This window comes from Protopterus annectens, chromosome 1.part1, assembly GCF_019279795.1.
Source record: "Protopterus annectens isolate FY-2018-M chromosome 1.part1, PAN1.0, whole genome shotgun sequence".
Classification (NCBI taxonomy): Eukaryota; Metazoa; Chordata; order Ceratodontiformes; family Protopteridae; genus Protopterus; species Protopterus annectens.
The window spans coordinates 1210621661-1210644692 of NC_056726.1; the positions used below are offsets into that span (position 1 = coordinate 1210621661).

The 23032-nt window shown below is 44.1% G+C and overlaps 1 protein-coding gene across 1 annotated transcript in view; it reads left to right on the forward strand.

Moving 5' to 3' along the window:
- The window catches only part of LOC122809263 (sacsin-like), a 417141-nt gene that overhangs the window by 252802 nt on the left and 141307 nt on the right, over positions 1-23032 (forward strand). Inside the window, exon 7 of the mRNA XM_044080641.1 lies at positions 21111-21199. Coding sequence (XP_043936576.1) covers positions 21111-21199 — 89 coding nt within the window. The remainder of the gene's footprint in view (positions 1-21110; positions 21200-23032) is intronic.

The following is a 23032-nucleotide window of genomic DNA, read 5'->3' on the forward strand; positions in this document are numbered from 1 at the left end:
CATTATTATCTAACCTCACAGTCCTTAATGACTTGCCACTAATTTACCAGAAAGGCACAATATTATTAAAAAAGGAACAAAATCAGAAGTCTAAGTTCGGGACATTTACCCAAAATGTGTACAGTTGAGAGGTATGAAGGTAACCCTGACCTAAATAAATGTACAGAACTAGTGAGATTAGGTGGACAGGTGTGAAGAAAGACGTGATGACAAATGACAAAACATCTATAAGTCAAAAGCATGTACCTCGATAAATGTGAATGAATACGTATGCCCTGTGATAGTCAATATGGAAGGTTAATAGAAACAAAATAAATGTGTCCCTCAGGGTGTTATGCAGTGTCCCCGATACAGTGTTCAGTCTCCCACACTCGCACGTGAGTTCTGCCACTGACGGAAAGTGCAAATACCGGCGAACACATAAGGTAGATGATAGCATAATATGTTTTGATTAGCACCTGTTGGCTTTTGTGAGGAACACAACATTCTGGGCGGGTGTGTCCTGCAAAAGGAATGTAATGGCATCTGGCCTGTGATTTCTTCTTGTGTGTAGTGGTGTAATAAAATGATATATTTTGTATCAGAAACAGATACATGTTATAGGAAACAGTATTATCGACTATACTACTACAAGAAAAATCTGAAGGTATGAAAAGTGCTGAAGTAGTCAGTTTAGTATTGACCGCAGATATGTGTTGACTTGTCAAATGTCACAGCTGTACATATAGTACCTATAGGACTGTCACCTTTACAAATGATAAAAGTGGGTGCTGCTCTGTAGAAATGTCAGACGTAGCAGGTCAAAACATACCTACAACCATGCATACTTCACAAATAGACATATTAGCACACAGCAAAGCTTAGGCCAGGATTCATGGAGCCTTGGCCGGCGTGTACGAGTAGAGTAAGAGTAGAGCAAGGCAAGATGTCTGCTGAGCTCTTCAGCAATATCCTGTAGGGGCGTGTAAGACAGCCCTTAAAACGAATGTTGCACGGACAATGTTAGGATATGCAAATTACCCCATTTATAGGTGAAAGCTATGCAAATGATGTAAATTTGTGATACATGAAACAGTAAGCTGTCCATGCAAGAGTAGAGTTATGTGCAGAAATGTACCCGGATGTTAACCGAGTTACGTTCCGCAAGTAGCTAAACGGAGGAATGTCAGCTGCAAATAAAGGATGAATTTAGTTGAAGAAGCATGCCAGTGGCCAAATATAAGGCCAGTGGCATTTTTTTTCCATTGGAAATTAATAAAACTCTATTTGTCCTCCCCCGATCTCCAGTGTTTAAGCATAGCGCAGCGGCGCGAAAACGCGCTGCGCTATCAAGACAAGGAAAATATTTAAAATATACATATGAATTGTAATTTTAGTTAAAAGTTAGTTCGCCATGCAGGTGAATGGCAAGCTGAAGACAACATGGCTACTGAGTACTGGTTGTTATGTGCGGAAGCGCTCTGTCAGAGATGTAACCAAGCATTAGTAGGCAATCCGATGAAATTGAGGCTGAGGATAGTGAATCACAATTTGTCATGCCATATGGGCCAAGCCACTACAGTGTAAGAGTAGGTTAAGGGGACTATCAGAGTAGAAAATAGGTGACATCATGAGTGCGTATGTATAAAACACTGTAATCTTATCGGAGCAGTGTGTCACATGTTTGCTGTCAGTTGCTCATCAGTAGAAGAGGCGTGTTATGATTTATCCTAGGTAAAGTCAGGAAACTGACGGTGTACGCCATGGATATCACCGAAGTTTCTTGCAAACCTGCTTAAAGTGTGTTCGTGCCTGTGCGCGCCTGTAAGCCCGAGTAAGCATTTGTGCGCGTGTGTCAGCCCATGTGCACGCGTTGAAGAACGAGTAAGCTAGTGTAAGAATGTTGAAGCTCGTGTAATGTTGTGTAAGCCGGTGTATGCGTTTGTAAGCATGTATAAATCTGTACTACACACATCACACACGTACTGCATACTCTGAAACATGCTGCCAATACTACACACGTCAGTCAAATGGCACATGGATGGATAATAAATCTTCAGAATTAACAGTGCTGTAAACTATACTACATTGATGGTCATAGGTGCAATGCATCATGCCTGCTTACATACACCTAGAAGGATATCACACTTTGTGTTAACAAAATGTTAACATTAATACTGTGCTATAAAGCCATCCTGTGCGTCAGCTCCATGTTAGTCTGTTCCTGCATCAATTTTACACATTACAGGTGGTGGCACAGGTGTCATCATATGCACAGGGTATGGTGTTTCTTTTCCAGAGCCTGTCATTGAGCCATCCAATCAACATGTAAGTATGTGTGTGTGTGAGGGACAACAGTGTTTGCATGGCCCAATGTTGATGCAATGTGTGTGTGTGTGTGTGTGTGTGTATGTGTTAGCCCTAGCTGTTTGTTTTATGTGTGTGTGTCTGCATGTACACAGTTTCAGCATGTGTCAGCCATATACAGGAGGTTGTGGGACAGTCACAGACCGTACCTGCCAGGCTGTACAGATCGCCATTACTGGCCATGGACCCCCCCTCCATGCATTCAACAATATTCCAGTCCTGCACCTGTCAATGTATACACATACATTCTTGGGATCTGTATCACAACCTGTGGATAAACGGGAGTCAGTAATGTTAACCTGATTTTCATAGTATTGTCAATTAATACATAGTTATATGAGCCATACTCATCCTCCAAAGTAATAACCACTACTGACTGTTGCTGAGATGTGCACATGACCATTTAAAGGTACTGTACTATCATTGTTTTCAATGTCCCTTGTAATACCCAGCAACAAAACAACTGGTCACTACACAGCTATAACCCAGGATCACTGCAGCGCACAATATGTGCACTATCACAGAGCCATAGCAGATTTACATACATCAAAGGTGATCACGTACAGATAATGCAGCACGTTCAATAGTGCTAATATCCACATACATATCTATAGCTATCTACATTACATATATATATATATATATATATATATATATATATATACATATATATACATACACACACACACAAACACACACGCACACACACTTGGCAGGGTTGGGATCAGAACACAAAACTAACTACCTTATCCCACTACAGCATTACGCATTTACAGAACACGCTACTGTGATTACTAGATCACAGCATTCACACAGGCATACGTCTAGCTTGCTGGCATCAGCATCAAAGGCAAAGACGCCGTATAGATTCTATGGAGAGTGAACAGTGTAAAAGCAATGTACTGTTGTCATGCAGCGGTTAACTCACACACACACACACACACACACACACACACACACACACACATGGCAGGATTGGGATTAGAACACAGACCTAACTACCTTATCATACTACAGCATTACGCATTTACCGAACGCGCTACCCAAGATTACTGAACACAGTGCTCCCAGAGGCATACTTCTAGGTGGGTGACATCATCCACAAAGGCAAAGACGCCGATAGGGAATGTATGTGGTGTCAGGTGTCTAAAAGCATTACTGTGTCCCCAGGCAGCTGGAAACACACACACACACACAGAGGCACACACTTGGCAGGGCTGGGAGTCGAACATACACCTAACTACCTTAGCACACTACAGCAATAAGCATTTACAGAATGCGCTACCAAGATTACTGAACACAGCACTCCCAGAGGCATACTTCTAGGTGGGTGACATCATCTGCAAAGGCAAAGACGCCGATAGGGAATGTATGTGGTGTGAGGCGTCTAAAAGTATTACTGTGTCCCCAGGCAGCTGGAAACACACACACGGCAGGGGTGGGAGCTGAACATACACCTAACTACCTTATCACACTACAGCATTACGCATTTCCAGAACGCTCTACCGAGATTACTGAACACAGCACTCCCAGAGGCATACTTGTAGGTGGGTGACATCATCCGCAAAGGCAAAGACGCCGATAGGGAATGTATGTGGTGTGAGGCATCTAAAAGCATTACTGTGTCCCCAGGCAGCTGGAAACACACACACACACACACACACACACACACACACACACACACACACACACACACACACACACACACACACACACACACACACACTTGGCAGGGCTGGGAGTTGAACATACACCTAACTACCTTATCACACTACAGCATTACGCATTTACAGTACGCGCTACTGAGATTACTGAGCACAGCACTCCCAGAGGCATACTTCTAGGTGGGTGACATCATCCGCAAAGGCAAGGACACCGATAGGGAATGTATAGAGAGTGAGCAGTCTGAAAGCATATTACTGTCCCAAGGTAGATGTAGACAAACACACGGCAGTGGTGTGATTGGGGCAACTAAATATCTACGGAGCACTACAACAACACTACATAGATACGGGACGTGCCACAGACAGTACACCCTGCAAGACAAGTCAACCAGTGTGTTAAATGTAGGCGTCCATCGTGACGTTAAAAATGGACATCTGTTGCCTGGATGTCCACCATCCCTATACAGGATGTCAATGGCCATGCCCATACACAGAGGCACATCACCGACACAAGGTGTCACTGGCCATGCCCACATGCTTAGTATCACACATCCGTTTGGAATGTACTGAGTGTCCATCTGTACAACAGCGTACTGGGCATGCTCACACACTTAGCAGTTGCAAAGGGCCGTCTTGCATGCACACGGATTCTAAACATGTAAGGGTGCAGTTTGGAATGTACTGTGTGTCCAACTACACAACGGCGTACTGGGCATGCTCACACACCTAGCAGTTGCAAAGGGCCATCTTGCATGCACACGGATACTAAACATGGAAGGGCACAGTATGGTATTACTGTCCCCACGTACATGAAGGCCACTCACATGTATTGACCAGTACACACTCAGGAGCCATCACAGATGCCTGAGGTGCAGATCACAGAGGTACACACCGCAGTCTACAATGTAGCCCTCAGACATCACCATGTTGTTGGACCAGCAATACACAGCCATACATCAACACAACACCGTGTGACTCATGACCAGTGGACTGTACATAGGTGTACAGCAACTGTGCAGACTACACATGTACAGACAGGGTTCCATCATGTGTTATGCATTGCAATGATACCACTGTACATAACCAGGTCAGCTCTACACATACCAGGGGCCCTGGGTCTTACACAGCTGTGACAGATGACTGTCGCTGTACACCAACGAACACACATGTTTGGATATGTCATACATGTAATTGCAGTGGATATGTGCATGGACCACACACACAACACATATGTACATAGCATAGCTTTTGCTGTCCTCCGTGCAGACAAGTGGCTACAGCAATCATACACACGCAAATGGAAGGTGGGTCCATGGCTGTTGAATGCTAACAGTACATGAGGTAGCAATGTTGACCGAGGACACATTCACTCTGTGCTAGTTACCCATGACACCCATCATATCATACAACAGTCCATGTGTTATGTATGTCAACACACATGTCCACCAATTGCAATGCATACAAACATGGCTACATGACAGGCATGTAGGACCAACACACATGTACAAACTGTAGTGTGCATGCAGCTACCATGCATGTACAGTAGCTGATGTAAGTAACTCATCTGTGCCTAACTACAACATGCAGTTGCAATGCAGCCCCATCATTGACACATGTATATGGTGACATACTGACAGTACGGTAGGATGTACATCAGGTATGGATGGATGCATGCTATACATAGCCTCAACCGGACTGCTGGAAAGTCTAACATACCATAGATGTCCACACATATACTGATCCAGCAGCATGTGTGCAGTTTAATAGGCAATAGTGGCTAGAGATGTGACATCCATACCAGGTCACATCACAGGTATGTTGACATGGTGCAGGGGTTGTACACAGCGGTCTGGCCAATGATAACATTAGAGGCCACTTGATAGCATGAGGCCTCACTGTGTAGCAGTAATACCCTGTCACATTACAGGAACATGCCCACACTCATGGGGTCAACAACACTATAACGCACACCCCATAGTGTTGAGGTGCCTATGTGGTCATCACCCTCATAGTACTGTGCACCCACACGACGCGACACAGAGAAAGGACATGTACAGGTAGCCAGTACGACTGAGGCTGATGGTATCAACAGGGTAGTAGACTGCATCACCATGAGGGGTTAGGGATCCTGTGTGTTCTGTATGGTAGCATACACCCTCATTCCATGCACCAGACAGCCATACATACAGACACACACACACAGACACACACACACACACACACACACACACACACACACACACACACACACACACACACACACACACACACACACACACACACACACACACACACACACACACACGTGATTTGTCAGACGGCATGCAGCATGCCTGTGATACAGCAGACAGCATGCAGCTCAGACATTCATAGTGTTAGTAAGCATACCCCCTGGGGTGCACACTACAGCAAGCAGGTGTCATATCAGTAGCCATGCAGTTCACACAATCATGGTAGTATGCATGCATCCCCGTGATACACCATGTGGACCAGAACAGGATAACAGTACACATGGCTGACGTGATCTTGACATGTAATCTGCTGACGTGTGCATTAACATGCATACATGTCTGAAACAATGGTGTCCTGACACATGTACAGCGTCATAATGGGCATCACATTGCGGTGTTGTCTGCATGCCCTACAGATAGAATGCATGTTCAGCAAATGTGCATGCATGGAAGGGTAGTGTGAGCCATCTACATTGCTCTACAGTGTGAAGTACAGACACTGTGCCATTGCATGGCATCAAGAGGCGTCTATATTGCTATACAGTGCATAATATGTACACATTGCATAGCAATAACTGCATGCATACTCATGACATAACTGTGGATTGTGACCCACGATGTTGAGGTGTATACACACCAAACCATGCTGTGTCATGCGACAAGTCACTGGAGGACCTACAGGTGACACTCCTGCACAACAACTACAGAGTCTTAGCTGCCTGGCAACCATGTCCACACATAGCGGACTTGTCAATTCACCATGTCCCACATGACATTGATGTACCACACACACGAGGTGCACAGCTAACGGTGATGTCCTACAGCAGCAAGGGAAATGTACTGTATCTGTGGCCTGATGTGGTGTCAATGTCTGTGGAAGCTGTAGAGGTGACTACTGTCATGCTATGACACAGGCGTGATGTTCTACACATCTTATATGGTAGACTTCTGTGACACCTCCACTAGCTGTGCACAGGTTTTTAGGATGTCCAGTGTACCACATCAACTGTATAATTGGTCAACTAAGGCTATAATTGGACCATGTGTGGACAATGTGAAACAAGGTGTATACACATCACATCTACTGTGTGGCTACGTATCTCTGGCCATCCTCCATGGCCATGTGTGCACATGTGTTGGACAAATGTGTGTGATGGCCATCTATCACATATGTCTGTGTTGTCCTATATGACATACACCCATAGATGTCAGATATGTCACCATCCACAGGGCTATGCAGACAACAGGTTGTATGTGTGGTATGTGGGGTACGGGTTATGGGATAGTGTGACATTATTGCAGCCAATACACTACGCATCTGGGACATGTCAGACGGCACATCACAATGTGTGCACCCATTGCAGGGACATATAACACAATGGTGACTCCTGTGGGCTGCCCATATCACAGCTCACTGTGTGGTACTGTTTGCATACCACACGTGTTGTTCCAATGTATAGTACATAAGCCTCCATTGTAGAACACCTCCACCATTGTATGCACAGCTGACCACACATGTAGCAATGACAAATACTGTGGTTTCATGTCGGTGTATCATTTCGTTTGTATATATTGCACATGGGTGGCCTGTGTGAATGATGGGTGATGCGACCTGTATATCATGAATGGAACGAACATCAAGTGTACAAGTGTTAACTGGCCACATGACAAATAGATCTATGCTTTAACATGCCTGATACTGATGACATTCTCACCTGCAACAGACTCATGTCTGTGCGGCACGCCAGAGGTACCTGTATAGGGGTGACACAGCAGTATGAACATTATCCATGACTGTATGACAGCCACAGGGTGCACTGTGCATGTTAACACATTCACCTGTACAATAGCATATAGTATGCACATGTGTGCATACACAGGGTAGCATACTGTAGTATGCAGCATGTGTGTCCACATACCATGTATATGTTGTTACATTACATAATGTACAGTGACACATGCACGTAAATGGGATATAGTAGCCATATGTGCAGTACTGACTTACCAGGAAACTCCAGGCTCTTTGGTTGGGAGACACCCACCTCCACGATGGCAGCTAGTGTTTGTGGATGCTGTTCTGAGGGTGTCCCCGGACTGGCCAGTAGCTCCTCAGTGGATGTGAGTGGGGGCTGGGTTGGTGGCCCACCACCTGTTCCACCTTGTTCCCTGGCAATTGCAGTGGCACACTGTTTTGCATGTCGTATCAAGTCCATGCAGTGTCTGCGCACCTGCTGGTAGGTGCGGTTATGGCCACCCACATCATTCACCCTCCTGCGAAGATCCTGCCACAGGTCATCCGGCTGCTGGGCATACTGTGGCACATGGCTGAACAACACCTCGTAGTTCTCATGGAGGTACGGGATGAGGACATCATCCTCCTGGCAGCTGTACGCTGGAAGGCATGTATGAGGCATTATCTGTAAGACATAATGATGGTGACAGGTCACAGTTTCAGAGATTTACAGAGATACTGCTGCACATTCATTTCTATGACATCTAGTACATCTGCACAGTTATCTTTGCAAATCATCATGGCACTGACATGACTGACATGTTTGTGTCACACACATGTAACACCCGTTATGCATTGGATATCATCACCATATATGTGTGTCACCTCATTACAGTGTTCATACTCCATGTGAATGCTGTCTTGATGTGGGCATGCCTGTTTGCCTGCACTGGTGTTCTTACCTATCTGCACATGCCTGCATGTGTCCACGGTAATGCTGTTGACCTTGATGCTGTGTATATGTCACATATCAACACAGACACAGCATTAATGGACTTGAGCAGTGACAATGCACACATACGCATGGAAACCTGTACATGCATATGTTTTGCCATATACATCTACACAGCACTGTACAGCTGTTCAACATCCTGCCATGGATCGCTTGTGTTGCACATGTGATAGACATGGGACAATGGCTAGTCGGATGTCATTCGCAGGGATGGTTTTCAACTATAGCATGTACGGGCAAGGTTTCCTAGCTGTATCCGACAGCCATTATGCCACCGCGAGGTGCATCAGTGCCACATTACTGATCCAGACAGGTGATACTACATCTACCATGCGGCCATCACACCATGTATGACAGGGATGACATGTGCAGCTTTAATGGACAGGGTTGCATGGTATGGCGGGAGTATGTCACATGTATGGCACAGGGATCTGTCCCGCATGTGGCGATCCTAGTATTAGGATGGTGGCTGTCCATGACGTATGTCTTTCAGATCAGGATATGGAAATGTAGCATGTCCAACATCATAGTGTATCAAATGTCTTTATGCAAGGTAGACAGCATGCTGCATAGTGAAGGTGAGGATTGTGAAGGCTGGTATCGCCCATCCACGCATGGCCTTTACCCCTTAAAGGTGATATGTGATCCAATATTGGTCACCCAAGTGCTGTGTATGCCTGAGCAATGATCTCCGTGCTCATGGATGGCACCCTGTCATGACATGGGTATCTCATATGACTACCTAAGGGGCCTGGAGACATCACCAAGCACCATCCCTTACACAGTGTCCATAATGTTGACCACAGCCTAGGTGGTAGTTAATGGGTACAGGGATATTCACCTAGCAGTGACAATGCTGATATCATCCATCAGAATGTGCACATATGTCACACACCTCACCCACATAGCCCATTCTGTATGTTGTTCACAACACTGAGACAGCTATTGCTCATAGGTCATGGCCATTCACATTGTTACATACACAGATGCCTGACATTTGTCTGTGTGGTATGGGCTACAATGAGGGTGGAGTACAACACATTAACCCTGTTTTACTGCATCTGGCACTGGTGTGATATGCACATGTCACTCTGGCACCTTTTGTAGTTGTGAGTCTGTCAACAGGCCACTTTTAGAACACTCCTGTGACATACAAAGGTATTTGTAATCAAACATCCGCACTGTCTTGTACATCTGTACTGCTAACATCTACATTGATAATGGTTCATGGACATGCAGACCATACTCAGCAGGGTTATAGTGCGGTGACACCAATTATGACTGTCGCCACCACTTGTGGGTTGACATTATCCAACACCCTATCTGTATTGTATGTTTATGCTCAGCACTTGTTCAGAACTTGTGAGCATGTCATGAGCTACTGATTAATATAGCACCCATTCCACACCATTTCTCACAGGTACACTGTCTGTCCTCACATTTCCAGCTTGCTTACAGTACAACAGCTGTTGTATACACATAACTCACATATCCTGTGAGACATGGTTGTATATACAGGCATGTCCAACTGTCACATACCAGTGCTATTGCCTGTCTATATGATGGATATGTCATACATATGGCAATAGAGCAATTGTCTCATGTACACAGTCAATGCTCACCTCCCAACATACGACACTACAGCCTGTGGGGGATGCACATATGCAGCCCTGCTGGGGGTAATGCTGTCACCAACCCTGACTGCACCTGACAGTGGGGATGTGTAACATTCGCAACACACCCCACTCATCACATAGTCTCACATGATCTCCACCACAGGCCACACATATGAGGACAACTTGTGCAGTACCTCTCCATACTCTGTGTAGGCACCAAAGGCAGCCCCCATCACCAAACACAACAACACCAACTTATAGCCCACAGACTCATGTGTGCCCATCACATACAGGTGTTATAGGGTGTTATAACATACACAACACACCAGTCATAGGTGACTCTGTAGGTGGTCACACTGCTGTTCCACTCAGCAGGCTACACAAGGTGATAGTCACTTACATCTTGCTGTCGGGTAACTGGTTCTGCAACATAACCTATGCACCCATGCCACACCTCACCAGGTATGATGTGACTGCCATTTTCCATGTTAGTGTGATGGTCCTGAGATGCAACTTCACAGACTATGTGTGCAGGGACATGCAATAGCTCACCAGTCTTGTAGCCCTAAAGGTGTGGTCCAAGCCCTGGGGAGCATTATGCATTCATCCAGACCTGATACCACTGTACAATGACTGACTGTGTCACATCAACAGGTGCCTATGCTTCTACTGTCATTCCACAGGCATCTGGTATCTGTCCGCTTTGACTGACCTGGTCAAACAACACGATGCTTTGGCACAAATGACCTGCACCTGTCAGCCCTGGAAGTACAGGTCACATGTAAGGCTCTTGCTGCTTCAATACTGCCTGTCTTGCATAGTTTCCAATAACAGTCACCACCAGAAAGGGAACTGGCAAGCAAAACATGGGGTCATGTGACACAATGCTTGACATCTTCCTCTGTGACACACGCAGGCAAGGCACACCTTATAATGCACCACTTCAATATCTCACCATTCTCCATTCTGGTATTGACAACATACACATCCACCTGCACATCGTACCCTATGTCTCAGGATGTTATGCAACGTGGCTCATGGACAGGACACACACAATGAGGGTTGCATATCATAGTACCTACTGCATTTCAGTTACACTTAGCATACCACAGTCCTCAGTCATAGGGCCCCTCATGTTAGGTATATGCTTCCCTGAGGTACAGGCTAGCACAGAGGGACTTTCCCTGCCCAGCTTTACAAACCACTGCATACAAACTGCCATGATTGATCCTCCAGCTGATACTGACTCCATCCATATGGGTGTCACTGTGACGGATACCTGATATGAATATCATGGCCTCAAGCTGCATGACACAAGGTGCATGAACATCACCTTTGCATTACACCATTCACCCACTGACTATCACATAGGTGGTAATCCCCTACATACATGTCACATTGTACATGTTCGTAGTACACACGTATGTCACACCCACTCCTGTGATTACCATATTGCCACTGTGGTGTGGATATCCTTCTATGTGGCCACACTTATCTGTACTGGGTTTGTAGCTGGTACATAGGCACCCATTGTACCTTTGAACGCCAGACTTCTACACACATTCAAGGGTACAACACCCCATTTAGGGTGCACCTTACACAACAGCTACAGCTTTACATACCACAACATTAACATGCCATGTCGTTTATTGAGCTCCGACAGTTAAAGTATGCAGCTGAACTACGGACACCACGTCTGTACACATTTGCATACTACATACTCAGGGGTGACCTCATCTGCTGAAGAGACAGGGCCCATGTCCACAACAATATTAATGGATATACTCCACATACACGACATAAGCAAAAGCCACTGTGAGCAACATGCTCATGGATATGTGCACACACGCAACGATGAGAGGGATGTGCTTGAGGGTTACATTCCCAAACCGGACACTCACCATGCTTTGGAACATGATTCCTATGTACATCATGTAGGGACACTCAGTAGCACTGTTCATGTGATACCTCACTTGGTGGATGGGAGACACATGTATGCCAGGGATCACTGCAGTGGCTGTACTGTGCAGAGGTGCAGGTAACACATGGCTCTACTGTTCACAGGACACTACCCTAGAGAGGTGCCACTGGTGTGAACACTGTAGTTGTGCTTACACATAGACTTGCCAGACTGCATAGTACCCCACTATGAACCTCTGAAGCTATTACATGTCCTTTGTGCATGGTTACTTGGTAGTCCTTCCATTTAGATTAGCTATCATGCTATTACAATGTCCCATGACAACAAGCCATATGTATCCTGTTATTGTACATTGTACATGCCAATAGACGATACCTTTGGTATGCATGATATGCCTGTTATGCTGTGTAGCATATCTGGCATATCTACTTACAATACTGTACATTACACATATTTTACATAGTATCCCATAATGCAAAGCATACTTGCACAGCGGGACCACCTTAGACATGTCATTGTCGTTATATGCCCATACACATGCCTACTGTGACAGTATATCAACATATACTATCCCCTGCTATGGCATGTACTTGTTGGACATTCCCTACCACTGACGGCGGGTGGTATGGAATTGTTCTGTTCAAAGCCCTCATGTAGCATCCCTTGTGGTGTCTGTGAATTTTACCTTGTGGCCCACTGCTGGACACACAATTTCTACAAGCATTAGTATGCTCAGCAAGACATCACTATATAAATACCTTTTCCCACTTTATGCATTGCAGACACTTTTAATTAATGCAAACCAGGCTATACATACACTAACATAATTAATACAAAACATGCTATACATACACTTACATTGAGTGTTCTACATACCTTGTTATCGTTCTGGACTTTTGTCTCTCTTACACTGTTTAAACAGTTATATGGTATGAGCATACGGTTTGAATGTCTGGCAAGTCATCCTTATATACATCGATACCTGTAACATGTGGTTTCCTACCCACTAACATAATTAATACAAAACATGCTATACATACACTTACATTGAGTGTTCTACATACCTTGTTATCGTTCTGGACTTTTGTCTCTCTTACACTGTTTAAACAGTTATATGGTATGAGCATACGGTTTGAATGTCTGGCAAGTCATCCTTATATACATCGATACCTGTAACATGTGGTTTCCTACCGCCAATTGGTGTTCCTGAGTGACTAATTACTTGCACATCAGCTGTGCAGCTACTCCATTCCCCAATTACGCGGCAACAGTGGGGTATAATTGAATTCTCCACTTGGGCATTGCCCATTTGCCCTACCTTTGGGGAGACGGCCTGTATTGTGTTTTGTTGTGTGTAATTGCAACGGCTACGTGTAGAGACAAGTATAGTTTGGATTCATGTCCCCCATGGATTGTGTGTGACGGCTAGAGTATGTGGTTCAACATGTGGGTGTACCTGTCATCCCAACCGTCTGATAACGGACTATTGCAAACAAAACCTGTAACATCGCCGTTTGTTCCATTATACAACGGCTACAATTTTGCATGACGCCTTTAATTGTGTCTCTCACAAGGTATGTTAACGGTTCTGCAGATGTAATTGACTGACTGATGTTTGTGCTGTAATTACAGTCTGTATTGCTATAGATTCTAGTGTGGGGGATGTCGGTGGGTGTACGTAGCATATACAGGTTTGTGGGGCTTGCATTTCTACATATTCCATATATATGTGTGTAGGCTCCTTCCCTAATTAAAGAGCTATCAGTTAGTAGACTTATGTTACAGGATTTTACATTGGGACAATGTTAATTGGTTTCTATATAGTATGCAGGTGAGGTTGATACTTCCATACCTCCAGAATTGCAGTGATATGTAAAGGGATATTTCTAAATGACAGCTATCCCGTGTATTTCTGTCCCAGATATTTGCAGTCATTGCAGTTGTGTTGGTGACAGAACCTCTTTGCCATGGGTTGCCACCTTTTCATATGGCCATTGTTGGACACTTGCGGGACACACAGCGGTGTTTACAGGCCGACACATAGCCACGGTCAGTACACAGGATAGCACATATTTTTATCCTCAATACATACCTATTGTTGTGGGACTTTGGCTACTTATCATATTGCATGTAACATTTACGTTTCTTACATACAGGCATAACTATTTCATGCAACTATTACATAATATATGGGACATAATAATGTCCTACAATCTCGGACAGTTGCCCTTTGTAATGTTTTATGTCAGGACACACCTGCCTAGGGAGGGGATGTCCCTCCTAATGTGGGACAGGTGGTAACCGTATGCCTACGGCTAGCTATACCCACAACTACCATAATGATCTACCTCCGAGTTGGCACTAACAGACACACAATGCAGACACACACACACACACACACACACACATTACAGTCACACAGAAACACACATGGCACCCTCAACACACACATACACAGACTACGTCACTCGCAAACACAGTTGAACACCGTACCTACATGGACCGCAACACTGGCAGCGGTGACTAAATGTCCCTTCATATCGTCATACTATTACTTGCGGTTTTACTGTTCTGGTACTGTGTTCTTTCGGTCTTTCAGCCTCGTGGTTACACGTGTCGGTATGTGACACATTCCATAGTTGGCGGTATCCTATTTATTTGTACCTCCAAGGTGTTATGAATGACGACCTATCTATATATTAGCAGATATCGGTGAATCCGTATATATCAACATGTATCACTTTATCGCCCTTTCTATCTGTATTATATATATGTATATATGTGGATATATCTATATATATATATATATATATATATATATATATATATATATATATATATATATCTGACAGAGAAAGTGACAGGCAAGCTACACCTTTCATTGTGTACTTGTCAATGTATACTGTTTCCTGGACTCCGCACGTTTGTGTCTGTACCTGTCACATTACACACCTGCCGTAGGTTAGGGTTACCACCTGCCCCACTTTGCGAGGGACTGTCCCTCTTAGGGCAGTTGTGTCCTGCAAAATATTTGTAAACATGGCAAATGTCCTGAGATTTTAGGACAAACTTATTTCCTATAGTTTATGTAATAGTTACATAAAACAGTTATTCTGTATCTGAACCACCTATATGTTATAAGAAACAGAATAAATAACTAAAACATTACAAGAATAAGCTTTTATCTAGGCCAAACAGTGAAGTTCTGATTTTCGTACTGGCCGGGTGTATGTGTCGGCCTGCAGACATCTGATGTATGTCTCACATTGGTCATTTGAAGAGGTGGCAACCCTACTGTAGGTACATCCTGGCTAGCAATAGTGTTAGGTGATTGTATACATGATTGTGTGTTCTACTCCTGGCAGTGGTCGTTTTATCCTTCAGAGCAGGCGCTATTAGTACAGGGGTGAATAATGCTGGTTTCCCCTGTTCTGGACATCATTGACCGTGATCTGCGCGATATTCAGAGAAGCTTAGCCCTGTTTCATGCATATCCATATAGTCATATTTAAACGTCGCTTACCAGCAGTGGGCAACGCATATTCCTGCTAACGTGTGCTAAACATGATCTGATGACCTGCATCCGACATGCATTACTCGTGCCTTCGGGATTACGTTACATCCCTTAAAGGACGTGGGACCAGGAACATGCACGACGGTCACTGCATTTAATACTTGGACATCTGGGATTTGTACACGTGTTATGTCGTATTGTATGTGGAGTATACTACGGCTGTTACTCCATACTGCACTCACATGGGTAACTCAGTTAGTTTACATATTGATGAGTCCAGTTAATGGTATGTCCATGTGATGTTTACTGGATGTGCTCCAGCATTGGGTATGTATATCACAGTGAGCCACACACGATATTGTGCTACACCTTCAAACGACCATAGGTGGAGCATGCTGGGGTGACGAATACCTGTTATGGGTACATCCCATGCCTTGACACAACATGCATGATTACATTATGTGGAGCCCCTCATTAACGCAGCAGGGAATCCATGCTGAGTGTGTGCAGAACAGTGCTTACACACATGTGCTCCCGCAATTGCCTCTGCTCCACTGAGCGACAGTTGGTTACTCGATGTTGTGGTGACAGCAGACACTGTTTGTCCCGTTTGGTGTATGGCCTCTGACAATTGGGCTTGTACCTACTGATGTACCTGGGAACCTATACACACAGCACCAACATATGCTGATAGGCGCATGTACTGTTCAGGTGTTGACATTCCGTGTTCCAATAGCTGTTGTGTGTACAGTGTTTGAGGGCTGCCTATGTAGGATTCACACAGTGGGCCACCTATACATTACAATTTACAGGTGGTCGTGTTTGTGTGCCATCCATTTTACTGTATGTGCAGGTGGAGAGGTGTGTCAGTCCGTAGGGGCCTACACTGTCAGAGTATGTGCTATACGTTCCCTCTTTGCCAAGGCGTAGGCATATTGGGCATGCCTCTGTCTGCCTACTGGGGCTAGCACAGTGTGTTTGTGGTCTGAATCCCTCTGTGCCTGTGATGGCCTTGGCAATTGCGGTGGGCTATGAGGGCCTTCACCATTTTGTCTCTGCTGCAGCTGTTTCCACAGGATCATATTATGTAGCATGGCACATACTATGAAGATGTGGGCACATGTGCCTGGAGAGTACTGAAAGGCTCCACCAGATGTGTCCAAGCACTGGAACCGTGATTTCAGCATCCCGAACACATGCTCTATGATGATTCTGGTTTGTGCGTGTGCCTCATTATGGTGTTCTTGCATGGGTGTGTGTGCATTTCTGATGGGAGTCATCATCCACGGCTCCAGTGCATAGCCAGTATCCCCCACAAGGTGGCCATGTGGGATGTCCCCCCTGACAAATACCTAATACAGCTGTGAGGCATGCCAGATATGGGAGTCATGGTACCTTCCAGGGCTGAAAAGCACACATATCCATGATAATGCCCTGGGCATAGCACATGACCTGGCAGTTGATGGAGTGGAATCCCTTGCGGTTTATATAGCGCCTACCATGCTCACCGGGTGGTGACTTGATATGTATGTATGTGCAGTCTATCGCACCCAGTACCTCCGGGTAGTGTGCCACACGGTGGAAGTGACGCATATTGCTGGCCAAGTCCACCTGAGTTCGGGGGAAGTATATATGCTCATTGGCATGTGGTAGCATGGCATCCAGGAACTGGTGTAGTACCCTGGATGCTGATGCCTGTGAGATCCCCATTATATCTCCAGTTGGCCTTTGAAAGGTACCTGTGGCTAGTATTCGCAAGCTTACACATACTTTCGTGTCCACTGGGATGTGTTCCCCTCTGTTGTTTCTGGTTCTCAGGCGTGGCCGGCACAGCTCCACTATTTGCTGTAAGATGTCCCTGTCCACCCTGTAATGCTCTGCTATCTCCAGATCATGTAGCCCCTGGTAGGTTACCCTTGGTCTGAACACTCTTCTCCTCCTCCGGAGCCTGCGGTGGTTGTCGGCATCATCCTCCACAACACCGTCAGTCTCTAACACATGCTGATGAATCACAGCTATGGCAACTCCCAACATGTACATTTTAAAAGTTCCCCGTGTGTTTACACCTATGGTGCAGTGTTTGGGAATACACAGGTGTGTGTAGGGTGCTTTCACACTTTATACTATTGTGCTGTGAACACCGATGATGCCATACGGTGTGTATGTATGATCATAGCTACAGGGTATATTATGTGTTTTACTACTGGAACTACTATTGTGGTGCCTTTGGTGATGAATTACATTTGGCTGCCGTGGATTACCTCTTGACCTTCCCTTTACATTTCTGCACATTTCACCTACCATTTTCTGGCATGCATCCAGCTGCCTGCTTTCATTTGTACTTTCCTAGACCAGGCTTATCTTGCGTAATGTATTCTATTGCCGGTCTACTGTAGGTTTGCTTTGATGTGCTATGACAGATCTCCTATCTTTGCAATCCAATGCCTCCCCTCCTTTCTTTGCAATCCAATGCCTCCCCTATCCTGTTTTGCAGGTTTCTGCGAGCAGACTTGTCAGCTGCCATCGATTGGCCACCGTAAGTTGATTGGTGTTAATTGCTCAGTAGTACTCCAATTACTCTACTTCGGCATTTCCTTCATTTCTTCCCCTGACCTTCCTGTTTGTGCTATTGTTCGCAGCACATGCATCCGCTTACCGGGTTTCGGGCACATTTTCATCCCCGTATACATGTGCTTATGGGCACCATATGTGCTCTCAGCTAAACAATTCTATACCTTCCTCCCCACCCCTGTCCTGCAGCTTTGCTTAACAATGGCCAGACCACATTTGCATTGCTCCAATGTGCTTACTGCTACGGTGGCACACCCCTCTGCTGATGTCATGTGTCTCCTCTGAGCCACTCCTCAGTGTTATAGCGCTGCGCCATATGGTACATCCTTCATCTGGCGGGACGTTTGCGATTCAGTATTACCAGCCTCATTTCATGGCATTGACTACTAATTCATAGTTACCACACCGAACACTGTCGCAGGCCCTTAGCAACCCTTGCACCTTGGCTGTGGTGTACCATGCCTACCATTGCGTATTATGGTGAAATCCTGATTTGTATTATATTGTGATTTTATGACATTTGTATATATTTTCTTTGTGTTCCTGTTTGCGCACACATGCCCTGCGGTTGTACTGTGCGTTACTGTGGACATGACACTAAATGTTGTTTTTTAGGTGTTGTGCATCTTTTCTTATGTCATTGGCTGTGTATTTAGCCATTGGCATATGTTAACTTTGTAATACATGAGTCTGGTCCGCTTCCATAGCTCCGATGTTCTGTTTGGGAAAATGTAAACCGTGTTTTTTGGTTTACATTTACGTGGGCTTACGCTACGCCTGCACCACTTCATGAATCGCTACATGCCTTCATTTGCATGGTGCGACACTGCCCATAGGGTGATTAGCATAGCTATGCCAAGGGCTGCGCAGTTCTGGTGTACGCCGGTAGTGCACGTGAAATTGGATCGTACCTGAATCGCTCGACGGCCATATTTGGCATTATTCCACCTACGCTACGCCTGCGTCTGGCGCAAGCTTCAAGAATCCCGGGGAGAGTTTTTTCTTCTGGGTTCACTGCTAAACTCTGGTTGAACTCCTGCATGCAATCATGTATTGCATTTTCTAAGCCATCTTGAATTATTTGTGTAAATCTTGCTTCCCCACAGTAAGGTGTCTTAATTGTGCCTTTTGAAGCCCTTTTACAGACTTTAGCACTTTTTTTCAGACACTCGGTCATGATGCATAGCAAAAAATTGCCCTCTAGAAAATTTAAACTATAAAACTGCACTTATCCATAACATTAAATCTATACTTGAGGCCTGCTTTGCCAGCCTGATGTCCACTATTATAACAAGGCTGTGGCCTTAGGAAAATTGGCTTTATGACACACACTAGTTTATGACAAATAACAATAGCAATAACATTCAAGGACTTCCCTTTTTCAAACTAAAACTTTTTTTTTTCTTTCAGGTCAAAACCTTGGGATGTCTTGGCTTTACAAATGATCTCTTGCTTTCTGTGAACATAAATCTGCACTTAATTCCAATCTACATTTGTAAACACTCTGTATTCACCTTTTGTATTTTTCCTTTGCACAGACAATTCCTTCCCTGGCTATTGGTTTCCAGGTTAGAACTGATTCACCTGGTCAGTCTCAGCCACAGGCAACCTCAAAGCCACTTATCCAACCCAAGTACTCTTCTTAAGGCAATCTCAAACTGTCTGTTGACTACGTAACTAGAGGAAACCTAAAAGCCCTTGTTTAATTTATGGAGTGGTATGCTTTACACTGTTTCCTTTTAAATTTATAGCTGAGGACTCCACAATTCTTTGCTAAAACTGTTTCTTTACAGCTGCTGTGTATTTTAATATGAACTAGCAGAGGTCTGTTATCAGCTTTAAAGGGCCAGTGCCCCAGTTTAGCACAAAGTGTATAAAACACATAATGTCATCCAGAAGTATAAAGCAAATAGGGATACTGTAGTTCCACAAAAGGAGAGAAATGAGATTGGCATCAAAAGTCACTATTAAGGACAAAAAAGTCTTTATGACATGCAAGCCATATGGTAGTTCTAGTTAACAGCACTTTATTTAGGTTTAGGGCTTTTGTAATCATATTTTTCATTTTCATTTGCAAAATGTTTTCTTTCACAAAGAGTGAGCATGTAGTATTATTTTAACTATAGTTTGTCATATTTCCCCCAGTGCTGTATAGTTCTAGACAGGGTCATTTTTCCTTAAAATTGCAGACTGTGGGTATTTTTTTTCACTATTTTACAATTGTAATAATTATGAAGTTAATAAAATACATGTAAACACTGAGGATGTCTTTATTTTCACCAGATCTCCGATTGCTAAATTTGGTAACCCTTATTCTTCAAAGAATCAGACAACCATCTAGGAGAAGGCTTACCAAGGCTAACATCCTCTCTTTTGCCTTCCGACATAGAATCACATAAAGTATTGCAAAAGCACTAGAGCACAGAGGTGATAGGAAGGTATGAAGAAATATTAAAGCTAGTTTACTGCATATTTATAATATACACATTTGTTTCTTTTACAGTGTTCTGTTACCAGGCCTGACAAAGATGTTTGTACCAAAAGATCTCTGTTCCACTGTTCGCTGTCACCTGCAATCAATAGCAAGCCAAAGTAAGAGGTCTTCATTTTTTTGAGTTCACCTGCTCTATTGAAGCTCATAAAGAGTATTTGTTAATGTTTCAACATGTTTGCAAAGTTCATTTTTATGAGGTACTGGCCTAGTGTAAAGCTTGCAACAAAGCCAGCTGTCAGAACTACTGCTGAGTATATCATCATGTCATTGGTATTGCCCTGTTTTGTAACCGCATAAACTCAGAAGTACTGTTGAATCAGCATTACACTGTTCAGTTACTGCAGTAACTCTGAATTACTGCTTATTATGTCATCAGCATTATAATGTTCAGTTACTGCAGTAACTCTGAAGTACTGCTTACTATGTCATCAACATTATAATGTTCAGTTACTACAGTAACTCTGAACTACTGTGGAGTACGGCATCATGTCATTAGCATCATACTGTTCAGTTACTGCAGTAACTCTAAAGTACTGCTTACTATGTCATCAACATTATAATGTTCAGTTACTGCAATAACGCTGAACTACTGCAAAGTGTGTCATCATGTCATTAGCATTACACTGTTTAATTACTGCACTAACACAGTACTGCTGCTGATATGTCATTGTGTTATTGGCATTACACTGTTCATTTACTGCAGTAACTCTGAACTACTGCTTACTATGTCATCAACATTATAATGTTCAGTTACTGCAGTAACTCTGAACTACTGCGGAGTACATTATGTGATTAACATTACACTGTTCAATTACTGCAGTAACTCAGAACTACTGCTGATATGTCATTGTGTCATTGGCATTACACTGTTCATTTACTGCAGTAACTCCGAAGTACTGCTGATATGTCATCATGTTATTGGCATTACATTGTTCAGTTACTGCAGTAACTCTGAAATACTGCTGATATGTCACTGTGTTATTGGCATTACACTGTTCAGTTACTGCAGTAACTCTGAGCTACTGCGGAGTATGTCATCATGCCATTAGCATTACACTGTTCAATTATTGCAGTAACTCAGAACTACTGCTTATATGTCATTGTGTTATTGGCATTACATTGTTCAGTTACTGCAGTAACTCTGAAATACTGCTGATATGTCATTGTGTTATTGGCATACACTGTTCAGTTACTGCCGTAACTCAGAACTACTGCTTAGTATGTCATCAACATTATAACGTTTATAATGTTCAGTTACTGCACTAACTCAGAAGTACTGCGCTGTACATCATCATGTCATTAGCATTACACTGATCAGTTACTGCACTAACTCTGAAATACTGCTGATAAGTCATTGTGTTATTGGCATTACACTGCTCAATGTACACCGTACACCTGGAAGCTCTGGACTAAAACCAAACTTCCCCTCCACCTAAAACAGTATAGACACCTTCACAATCTTACTAAGAAAGCTGTCACCAATGATAAGAGAAATTATTACTCAACTCCTCCTGAAACACACCTACACAACTCTAAGAAATTCTGGCATAATATTAACCAAATCCTTCATCCTGGAAACCCCTCCTCTCCCCAGCCTAGCCCCGCAAATACTCCTCTCCAAACTGCTACATATTTTAACTCCTACTTTATAGACTTCATTAGCAAACTAACCAACCATCCTAATTCCAACACTGATACTACCTCACCCACCAACCCTCCTATACCCTGTAACACCTCCTCAGCTTTCTGCCTAAAAACCGTATCTGCCAGCTACATTAAATCCCTGCTTCCTAAACTTAAACCTTTCTCCGCCTCAATAGATGGTCTCCCCTCACTCTTTCTCTAGATAGCTGCCACCTCCATAGCCCTACCCATTTCTATTCTCATCAACCAATCCATTGCAGAAGCCAAAGTCCCTGCAATCTGGAAAA